At 35.5% G+C, this 12211-nt stretch overlaps 1 protein-coding gene across 1 annotated transcript in view; it reads right to left on the minus strand.

The window, feature by feature from the left end:
• Window positions 1–11500, minus strand: part of LOC149773602 (uncharacterized) — a 31740-nt gene extending 20240 nt beyond the window's left edge. The window contains exons 1-4 of the mRNA XM_089946351.1: window positions 11370–11500; window positions 7600–7666; window positions 3812–3921; window positions 2775–2884 (exon numbers count right to left, since the gene is read on the minus strand). Of these exons, the coding sequence (XP_089802477.1) occupies window positions 2775–2884; window positions 3812–3911 (210 nt within the window). The 5' untranslated portion in view covers window positions 3912–3921; window positions 7600–7666; window positions 11370–11500. The remainder of the gene's footprint in view (window positions 1–2774; window positions 2885–3811; window positions 3922–7599; window positions 7667–11369) is intronic.
• Window positions 11501–12211: the final 711 nt, after the last annotated feature.

Below are 12211 nucleotides of genomic sequence, written 5' to 3' on the forward strand. Positions count from 1 at the left end.
CTCATGGAGCATATGTGAAAAAATGCTTAAAAGGCATAATAAAATTTATCAGTGACTTTGACGGTGAAAATAAAACCTTGACTGTGTTACAGTGATCTGTATTCATCTATTAAATTATGATATAGTTTCATTCATGTCATTTATATTTTAAATTCTTCAATTCAGTGGCTGACTGGTACTATATAAAAGTACATGGTCAATGTGTAAAATTCTCATTCATAAATCAAGGCTGATTACCTATGTCAAGTTTAAAACTATTTTGGACATGTAATGCATTAGTTTGAATAGAGATCACGAAAATGTCACATGATACCAGGAGTGCTTTTGTCCTTAAGAGGTATCATGCACACCCTAACTGCTGATTGGCTCAATAATTAAGGAGGTCAGACCATGACTGCTGAGCTATTTCAAAATTATATGATTTAAATGTTTAAGGATCCTTTTCGAGATTCAGATTTTTTTTATTTCATGCGCAAATAGAGACTAAATAAGAGAATGCAAGCAATACAGAGATTATTCCAGTTTATGCCAGCTTTGTATGAGAGAGAGAGGAAATTGTGATTTTTTTTATGAATCACCGTGAATTTTTTTTAAGGACTTCAACATTTAAATAATTCTGTTGGATTATGTGAAACATTCAAGGACTTTTGTGATCTGATTATGTATTTTTGGGAAATAGATTTATAGTTTGGTTTTACCTTGTCTTGTTACTCAGCTTCAGCAACTATGATATATGATGCATGAAATGCCATCATACCAAGAAGCTCAAGTGTATTCGACTTCATCTCTTTACCTCAGGCAGCTTTTATGATATAAAGCAGAAACAATGAAGGATTCATGTGTTGATCAGTGCCTTTGACCTTGAAGAAAAGACCTCACATGTGCAATTCAATACATTTTCTAGTGACAATACTTTTGTGCATTGAGCTTCATTCATTTATCTTAAACAGCTCTTAAGTTAGAAAGCAAAAGAACATATGTGACTGTAATCTAAATTACTGACCCGTGACCTTGATCTTGAAAATAGGACACCTTATGTGGTATGTGACATACTGTTATGAAATGACATAGCTACACCAAGTTTCATCATGTCATCTCAAATGGTACCAACATTTTAGATTGGAAGGAATGTTTAACAGAACAAGAGTACCATAAATTGATATTACATGCATGCCCAGTGTATAAGAGTCCTTTATGCTGGTAACTGAAATTTTTGTACAGATACCACTTTTCTGCTATCATTGTAACCTTAACCTCTGACCTTTATACCCCAAATTCAATTCTTCTTCCTTACCCCAAGTGCAAGCCACCCTTAAAGTTTAGTCCCTTTCTGAGACGTATAACTAATGTTATTGTGCTGAAACTATTTTCTTCTTAAAGTCATAGTGACATTGGCCTTAACCTTAACATATGTATTGTTACAACCGTAGAGTCATAAACTAAGTAACAGAAAGAAGCAAAACCAACAAGTTTTGTTTAACTTATCAAATAATTTAATTATCAAAGTTATAAATGAAAATGTGAGAGGAACTTACAGTATTATTAAATGAATCCAGAATAATCCTGATAAAGTCCTATGAAAGTCCTAAGGAATGATAAACTTCTGTATAAATTTCAAAATTAGAAATTTACTAGTCCACCAAGAATCATGACATTGTCAAGATGGCATTGTCCAGAACTCCTCTGAATAATCCATAACAGTTCCAGAATAATATATAGTCCGAATAATGAGCACTTTCTACTTCCAGTGAACAGTTAAAACTAAAAGTTTTTCCTCCTGAAGAATATCTAAGTACGACATAAAGCATGTAGATTTACAACAAGAACACAAGAAATGAAAGTAACTCCAAATTAGGAATGACTCGGATTGCTCAGTTTTTTCCTTATATACATCTTCAATTGCAGCTATATTTCACAATACAGCCCATGTGACATATCTTACCACTCATTTTGCCTAAAACATGCCTATTCATGTGACATAGCCCAACCAAAAGAAGTTACTGAATTCTTCTAGAATCATCTAATCCCCATCAGCCAATGAAACATTAAGCAAAAGACATCATTAAGTCTTATTATTAAAATTATTCGTAGTAATGGTAAATACCTATGACAGCATCTATTTATATATCGTATGTAATTTAATGCTCTTAACATACTTAGATCACAGAGGCAAAATCTAACTAAAGATATTCTGTACAATTTATAACCTTAAACAGAAATATCAAAAATTAAATAAAATCATGTACCAAGAGTTACAAAAAATATAGATATTCATAACAGTAAGAATTATGAAAACCAAATTTTTTCCTGCATATGGATGCATAAAAATGTTTTTTTTTTTTTACTGCAAGCATTAATTTGCCACATTTTGCTTACATCAACAGCAGCTTGAGGACACAATTTACCCAAGCTTCAGTATGAGACCTAGACACGGATCATGCACACACATACCATAACCCAGTCAGAACCTGAAATCCATTACATACATTGGGTCTACAATGATTGCTTACACAAAATTTTAAAGAGAAAATTTAAATTACTATAAATTTTATTTGACCACCTTCAAGGACCTCCAGAGAAGGTAACCAAGAATAATAACCTTTTTCACATATCTACCATATGGCCAAGTTTTTTTTAAAATTTTCATATAAAGGGTACTCAGAAGACATGGTAATGGAATGATGATGGACAGATGGATAAATGACAGACAAGGGTAAAGCCAGGGTAAAATTACATTGAAAATCTGCACCAACGAATTTAAGTATCACACTTACAATCATCTGTCCACGAATCATTGCTGCATGAGGGTGACCAGCATGATCAACCTGCCTTTGTTCATTTCCAGCATTAACATTCCTCCTATTCTGATCTTGGACAGGGTGATCTAAGGAAAATAAAATGTACATAATAGCAGATACTTAAGTTAAAAACATAACACACCATATACACATACCAGTTTCAGATGTTAAAATTAATGCTGTTTTATTTCAATAACTATTTACTAGGGATCAGAGATTGGTTGGTTGGGGGTAAGGGTCTATAGTTGTGGTTTGTGGTTCTGTGGGTTCAATGATATTTTTCAGCACATAATAGGCTCCACAAGACATCCAGTATATCTGGCGAAGGAAGAACCTGGGAAAACCAATGACTCTGCACACGCAGAAACTATTGGGTACAATTTTGGCTTTATTATCAGATACAATATATCCTTAATATATCAATGCAGCTATTTGCAATTTTTTGTTAAATTGTGGGTTATGGTTGGGTGAATATATCAGTATGCATGGCCTATCACTGGATGAGGTTTGAGTATAGATACTCTGTGTAGTGGCTGCGGAACAAGTCTAATTTATGTGCAATATGATTTGCTATTTCATCTCCACCACCACCACCAGCCAGACTAACTACTACCTATATAAAATCTGTAAAAGGTGATATCACAACATTACTTAATTATAAGACATATTGACCTGATTCACAATCAACTTTTTGCCAGTTCAAATCCTCTCCAAGCCAACCTAGGTAGGCTCCAGTGGTGCATATATGAGCAATTAGGTACTCTGCTCTCACTGTCTCAGCACTAAATAGTCTCTCATAAGCTGATAAGACCTGAAACACAAATCAACCAACCAGCCAACCAACCAGCTGATGCCCAAAGAAACAAGCAGGTAGCTCTTTAACCATTCTTTTAAATCTATCAGCTTGCAACGGGATATTATTCACTTCACACATAATGTGATGTTACTGTATTCTTTGGCATAAATGACAAAATGTTTGTACATTTTGTTTGTACTGTTAACAAAAAGCTTACCATGTATCTTCGGCTTCAAGAAGGACCACAAATACTTCATCAGTAAAATTGTCATTCCCCCTGTGATACCTATAATCACTAAATTTCCTCGAAGCCCCATCTTTCATCATCTGTAAAAAAAAAATCTGGAATTAGTAAGTAGCAGTAATAGTATTGGTTGCAGCAGTATTAGTACTAAAAGTAGTAGCAGTAGCATTAGCAACTGTGGTGATGGCATTGTAGTAGCAGCAGTGGTACTACTAGCATTAGTACTACAAGAAGGAGCAGCAGCAGCAGTAGCAGTAGTAATGGTACTAAAAGTTATAGCAGCAGCAGTAGTAGTGGTGGTGCTACTAGTAGTAGCAGCAACTTTAGTAGTAGTAATAGTAACGGTACAACTAGTAGTAGCAGCAGCGGTAGAACTACCAGTAGTAGTACTAATAGTAGAACTAGTTGTAGCAGTAGCAGTAGTTGTTGTTGTTGTAGTTGTTGTTGTAAGGTTTAACGCCATTTTTCATCACATGATAGGCTATACATGGCAGCCAGTATTAATGGTGGAGGAAGAACCAGGGGAAAGCCCCGGAAAGAACCACCGACCCACAAGAAGCTACTGGCAAGCTTTCTCACATACCCACATTGGCTGAATCTGAGACTCGAACCCACGCAGACAGAGGTGAGATGGCAGTGGTCCATAATGGAGAGCACTTTAGACCACTCGGCCACTCGGGGCCCCACAGTAGCAGTAGTAATGGTACTACTAGTAGTAGCAGTTAGTATTAGTAATGGTACTACTAGTAGCAGTAGTAGTTTGGTACTACTAGTAGCAGCAGTAGTAGTATTAGTAGTAAATTGGTACTACTAGTAGTAGTAATGGTACTACTAGTAGCAGTAGTAGTATTAGTAATGGTACTACTAGTAGTGGCAGTAATAGTATTAGTAGTAATGGTACTACTGGTAGTAGCAGTAATATTATTAGTAGTTATGGTACTACTAGTAGCAGTAGTAGTATTGGTACTACTAGTAGCAGTAGTAGTATTAGTAATGGTACTACTAGTAGTAACAGCAGTAATAATTAGCAATGGTATTACTAGTAGCAGTAGTAGTATTAGTAAGCAATGGTACTACTAGTAGTAGCAGCAGTAATAATAGTAGTAATGGTACTACTAGTAGTAGCAGCAGTAATAATAGTAGTAATGGTACTACAAGTAGTAGCAGCAGTAATAATAGTAGTAATGGTACTACCAGTAGTAGCAGCAGTAATAATAGTAGTAATGGTACTACTAGTAGTAGCAGTAGAACTAGTAGTAGTAATGGTACTACTAGTAGTTGTACCAGTAGTACTATTAGTAGTAGTAATAGTACTTAAAGATGTCAAAATTTTAGAAAATGTGACCTAGGTACCCATCTATCCTAATGATCAATTACCCAGGTACCCAATCAAAAGGAAATTATATTAAATGTGAACCTGAACTGCTTTGTTTTAAGTTCATACATGTAAGCCCCAACCCCTCAACCCCATGGTATAAGTGTAATTATTACTAATATGAGTGGCGAAAAAGCACAATCTGAGCATAAAAAGAGTAACCATATGAAAAATATTCATATTTGCTACTTACTTGGATCTGCAAAATTAGATAAAATTCTTGTCTCAAATCAGCTAAATCCATATGGATTAGTACAATACAGACACCAAAAATGATAAATTATTTATTTACAACATTCACTTTATCTAGTCTACTTAACATATTTAACTTCCCTGAAAGGTTGTAAAGTCCACAAATTCTGAATGCTGTATTACATCACTTTTGAATTATTTTTTCAAAATTTGTAAAGTACTATTTGAGTCGTCCTTTTCCTGATGCAACATGTTCTTCAGTTTAACAAAATCCCTCTCTTCTAACATTTTTTAGCCATATAACATCCATGAGTCACATCGATAAAGCACATTTTACTTAATATTTGGCACCATTATTTTAAATATAGACTGGTCTGCTACTTAGGTCTGTATCAAACTATAGCGAATCTATGGCACACAGTTTGAAATTCAAGAAACCTGTATGTTTTCTTGGAAATGTGTCATGTACAGTTACTATAAATAGAAAATTGTTGTTGTTGTTGTTGTGGGGATTAACGCCATTTTTCAGCACATGATAGGCTATGCATGGCAGCCAGTATTAATGGTGGAGGAAGAACCTGGGAAAGCCCCGAAAATAACCACCGACCCATGAGAAGCTACTGGTAAGCTTTCTCACATACCCAAATAGAAAATAAGGAAACTGTTTGACATACATAGGCAAATGGTCACATACGTAAAAAATACAAGATCAGTAGACAGAGGTTTACAATGTATCAATATCACACGATGCAAGCCTCAAATTGTACTCATTATTCTGTGTCTCACTCACTTCTGACGTTGTCAGATATAATCTTTGATCTGAACATGGAAACATTTTGTTTTGTTGTTTTTTGTTCTTTTCCACATGGGCTAAACGGGTACCATATAGCTAATTTTATTACCCAGGTAAATATGAACAGGCGTGTACCCAGGTATTCACTGACACCTTTAACGGTACTACGAGCAGTAGCAACATTAATAATAGTAGTAATGGTATGATGAGTAATAGCAGCAGTACTAGCAGTAGTGGTAATATTAGTAGCTGCAGTAGTAGTAGTATTAAGAGTAATAGTAGTAATAGCAGTAGCCAATTCTAATTTATTATTGGTAGCACAGGCCACGGTAACAAGAAAAAATCCTACTGCACTGGTTTTAAAATCAGGTTTTTTAAAATTTTAAACATTACATATATTTAATGTGATTTTGTTTTAACCATTGGGGGAAAAGTGCTAGGGGCAGTAATAAGAAACAGGGACAGTCAGCCAAACAAAATCACATATTTTTTTAGGCCAAATCACAATCAAGAACAATGTATTCATCATCATCATCACTACTTTCAATGGTCAACATGGACACAAGGGGACAACATTGCTGATTGGTTGCATACCCTGGACCTTCAATGATATTTCATGGTGGGGCCAGGGGCCATCATTTAGGGGGAAGATGTGATCATTCTGGAAAACAATTTTCAGGGCTAAATATCTGCAATTAGGAATTCTGCATGACTTTGAAATATTTTATATTAATTTCGATTGAGGTCTACATTCAACTCCAAGTACCCCATAAAATCCTTGGCCTTGTGACTCCTATACAGCAGGGAACTCAGGCTGGTCACTGGGTTGGTGAGGCACAAGATTTCAAAGGAATGGTGTGGGACACAAGTACCGGTAGGCTTCACAAAAAATGCAAATTGTCAAATAAACTAAAAATTACTGCCCATCTGGTGAAGCTAAAGTTTGCAAAGAACCCCACCCCAACCCATCACAGCCATCCATAGCTGTCAAAGCTGCTTTATGATTTAATAGTCAGTACTGAATCTGTAAACATCTATACCTCAACTAGTGCTCAAAATTTTTAATTTAGCCCCTGATGCAATCTTTTATTTAAGCCCAACAAGAACAACTTTGTCTCCTTTTCCTCACCTTCCTGTCCTGTTTTTGATACATGTATCTAAAAAGCAACTGGAAGGTTTGGGAAGGTCAGAAGGATCTTTCACAAGTAAAGTCTAATATATCACTTAATTATTTATAGAACCTGACATAGAAACAATATTTTAATAGTATCAGTGACTTCACAAATAAAAGTTCCTTTCTTTCTTGGCATACAAGACATCAATGTCGAGGAACACGTACATTATTTTTTGTCCAATGCTAGCTATGATTTTTAGATTAGTATTCAATGTTTCAAAACTTACTGGTTGTACTCTCTTTAACAATGCAAGGCTTCTACTGTAGTATTTGATGTCTCGCATCTGGATGATACTGAAAAACAACGATTCTTTAAAATATGAGTGCAGTACTGCAATCCAGAAATCAATGTAATAATAGATCCAAGTTACTGATAAAATATACAGGTTGTACCTATCCTACAGTACTGAATGAAACCTAATATTTTTGTAAGATATTTATAGTGTTTACTTTTGCTCAGTGGTGTAGTGCTAAATCAATAAGTGAGAGAATACAATAAAGATGGAAACACATGTTATTCAGATGTGTATGCATGTGTGGAAAACAATGAATACAAAAAAAGTAAGGGAATGCCATTCCCATAGCACTACATCCCTGGTTTTTTTTGTTGGACACAGGAGTATTTATATTTTCCTGAGTGTCTTCTATTACCTCTTTGCAAAGAATGGAGCCTGCTTTCAAATGTGAACAAGCCTGTAAGCACACATGCTTTCACAGAAGTTTTTGCTACTGACACGAGTTATTCATGGCAAACAACTATAAAGTGTCTGCATCTGTTAGTGGTCTCTCCAATATACAAAGACAGGGTTTACGCTGTCTCTGCTTCCTATGAACTGTGCAAGTTGCTATCAAAATCTGACCATTCTTTTCCAGCACTGCTTGTCCTGATTAGTTCAGTGCTACATCATAATCACATTTCTGTAACATGCAACATCAACCTTTAATTAGAACAAGAACTTATTTAAGAAATAAATGTGTCCATTATTTGAAGTGTTCAATTTGGTTTTCTGGCTTCTAGAGTCTGTCAGCTTCTCATTCAGTATAAAAGTAACTATTAAACACTTCTTTGACAATTCTTTTCCAACAATGCTTTTCATGTGGACAATTCTCATTAAGACATTATAGGCTGATAGAAAGAAAAGGTTTAGACGGTCTTTCAGCTTCCCCTGGTGTGTGCATGAAGCTGTTAGATGCTTCTTTGACCATTCATTTTCAACAATGCTTGTCAGATGTAATTTCTGATCAAGTCATACGCTAATAGAAGAGAGTATTTCTGTAGGGTGTGCTTTACATCTTACTATTCATTATGAATAAGGTAAAATGTTACAAAAGTATGTTACATACTTGTTTTTTTCTTTCCTGGGCAACAGAGTAGGGTTGAGAGGGAACTTATTTTACTGCTATGTCATGAGAGATTAACCTACTGGAAGATTGGAAAACAATCCAGCCCACCAAATATTGCTAATTTGCTACAGTGCTATGCAAAAGAGGGACCAGCATGCTGTAAGATCTTTAGGTGGTTTTCTGAAAGGGCAGACAAGCTCATGCATTCATGGTATGTATGTTGTAACCATACAGCTGATCTATACTGCATCATTAACATACAAAAATAAAGGTATCCCTTAACTGACAAAAGAAATGAGTGCTGAGTGCATTGGTAGGATTTATTTGGGCATTTAAGGAAACATTTTCAAAAAATAAGATGTACAAAATGAATTTATTCCATGGCTTTTGTGCAGCTCGTCAAAAACTTGCAAGCAGGACAAATGAATCAAATTCACTTTTATATACTCTCAGTACTGAAAATGTATTGCTATTAATTTAAACTCCATGATATATTTAATTTACCCATTTGATACTTTAAACTGAAAATCAAAGCTGAAATTCATCATAGCCCATTTATCTGAGCCATGTATTCAGATGTGTACAGCACAAACAATACACTGCTAATAAATACAAATATTTAAACAAACTGACACCTGAACAAAACAATACATTGATTTTTTTTACTTTCCAAAACTTCACACAAAAACTGGTCAAGTCCTTAAACATTTCAGTTATTTTGAAAGAACCCCAATAAATGTAACTGAGACCACATTTTCATGCCATTAGTGGTCATGCATTTACACCATAGTGGTAAATAATGTTATTGGTGAGTAACCTCAGTTGTAGATGTTTAACAGTTATAGGGTCTATTCAAAAGTAAATTTGGACTTCTTGGACTTGGGTCAGTGGTCATCCTATGCTACATAATGTCCATGGTCATACATTTTCTTTTTGAACATGTCTCTGATGAACTGACATAATATGCAGGGCCTTCCGTTAGATTTAAAGTTGGCTGGAGGGCAAGTTACCAAAATAGATGGGTGTTTGGGGGGACCTCCAGCAACAGGAATATTTTTTTTTAAGAAGCTGCATGTAAAGTAGCCAGGTAAATCACCCAGCTCCCAGCTGACAAGAAAAGTCCTGAATATGTTGCACTAAAATATGAGTACATGTAACCTCACCCCTACATTCCATCAACCCCTAGAGTTATTGGACATCAACATCTTAGACTGTGTTACAAACACATTCCCCAACAAGTACACATAGCAAACAGACCTTGGATTATGCACAAACTGAAGATTTTGAATAATAATATAGTTCACCCAATCTTCCCACTATTATGCAAAGCAGTAGACCTTAATCACAACCTCATTTTTATTTCTGAATTTCAAAAGAAGTCAACACTTCACTTGTTCTGGCTAGTTTCAAAAGTGAATTCACTCATCAGCAAATATATTCCAAAACTTATATATAAAACACAGACACTTGATTGACGGGGAAACTAATGATAACACCCTCTCCAATTAATACTTAGGTAGGATGTTATCATTTGTTTCCACCTGAATTAAGTGTCTGTTTCCACCTGAATTAAGTGTCTGTAATATAAAACATAGTTTTCACCTATCTAAACCACAGGTGGCTGATGCAAGCTTAATGGTGAGAAAAAAAATGCAATAGCCTGATGGGAAAATGTTATAGAGTGACACAATTACCTCAGATTACTCCTATTACCCTAGTCCTACAATGTAAGATGTATCTCATGTTATTTATGTTTTGGTGCTACATCAAAACAAAAATAACATGTGATACGTTGCACGCTGTAGGACCACTTTGACCTGTTCTGACACCAGACCCCATCATACTGCACACGAGTCTGGGTTCGGTGTCTGAAACTCTTTTATTATACAATAGGGTCCAGTGTCTGTATGGGTCATAGGATTAGTAATATGGGGTAATTTTGTCACTCACTCAGGTTATTCATTTTTTATTTTCAATATTAAGCATGCGTCACCCATCTATGAATGAACTTATTCTAAGCCGAGATGTATTGCACTGGGGCTCGTATCATTGCTTACAAGTATCACAGGAGTCTGATGTTTTATCAATAAAGTACTACGAAATCTCTGACAAAATGAAATCACCTTATCAAAGTAAATCTATAATGTGGTTTAGATTTACTTTGAATTAGGCTTGGAAATAGGTTGGCTTGTTGGTGACTGCCTGTCACAGTTAAATGAGCATTGCAGATCAAATGCGTAACTTTGGCTGCAAATGAGCTGCCAACTTGGCTTACGTATTTATGTGTCTGCTACAAAGGTAAATATCTAAAAATCTAGATGCTTGAGGGGTGATTAAACGTATGCTAATTTGCTATAGTACTAGTGAACTTTATTCATGCATAAGGCACATACTGATTCTTTTAGCTGCCTTGTCACAGGAAAATATTCAAAATATCTATTTCTTGTCAAAAATGAGTGTCAAATTTAGGGGTTGGTGGCAGTGTTGGTTCAGTATAAAAACCACCAGTTGCATCAGGAATTAACCTGATTACTGCAGTCAAAATCTCATATGTATGCTTTCTACAAAAATCATTAGTTTGTTTTTATTTGTATCTTCAGTGTAAAATTATTTTCATTTTTCTGTAATTGGTCATTGCTGGATGAAAATTCACCAGATAAACTGTCCAGTGAGACCTTCATTGATAAAACGTTAGATTCTGTGGTTGCTACCACAGGGGCTCGTTACAAAGAAAATCAAGGGATGGGGGGTTCTAATCTGTAATAATATTATTACAGATTAGAACCCCCCCATCCCTTGATTTTCTTTGTAACGAGCCGCTGTGGTTGCTACCGCCATCAGCTGCTCAAGGGAGAGAACTGAAACGCATTTCCGGTTAAGGATGATGCTTGTATGTAATAATACAGTTCTTTTCCCACAAAACGAAAATGAGTACAAATATATTTTTGGCACATTCCATATTTAGATTCGTAAATAAAACCTCTCCCGCGTGAAACCCTCCATGATCCACACATTTTGTGGATTTTTCATGAAAATGTTCCCCGAGCTGTATCAATTTCTTACCAATAAACATAGAGTTTAAAAGAAAATCCAAATGGTTTCCTTTGCGCAGGTTATGACGTATATTGTTTCCCGCTTTTCATGGAATTATCCAATCAAAGTTAAAAGAATGGGAGCCCCCGTAAAGAGTGGTACCTTCTCTGCTTCTCTGTACAAAAAAAAAAATAAATAGATAAGATGGTTGTACTCGGCCCGATTGATGCGTCCGCTTGTTACGATGCTATCGCAAGATAATGTTGGACATTTCCAACACCTGTAATCGCATCGCTAACTTGATTTATCAAACCCTTCTGTTATTCAGATCGTCCGGTGAAGTCATTATCTTACAGGGGGCACTCGCCAGATAGTATGTACTTTTGAGAGAGTGACGTATGTAAGGGGTCGTCCATTAATTATGTCAACAAAATGGTGGGGGGAGGGGGTTTGAAGAAGTTT

This window comes from Sinohyriopsis cumingii, unplaced genomic scaffold (genome assembly GCF_028554795.1).
Source record: "Sinohyriopsis cumingii isolate HCF-2022 unplaced genomic scaffold, ASM2855479v2 utg000624l, whole genome shotgun sequence".
In the NCBI taxonomy this organism is placed as follows: Eukaryota; Metazoa; Mollusca; class Bivalvia; order Unionida; family Unionidae; genus Sinohyriopsis; species Sinohyriopsis cumingii.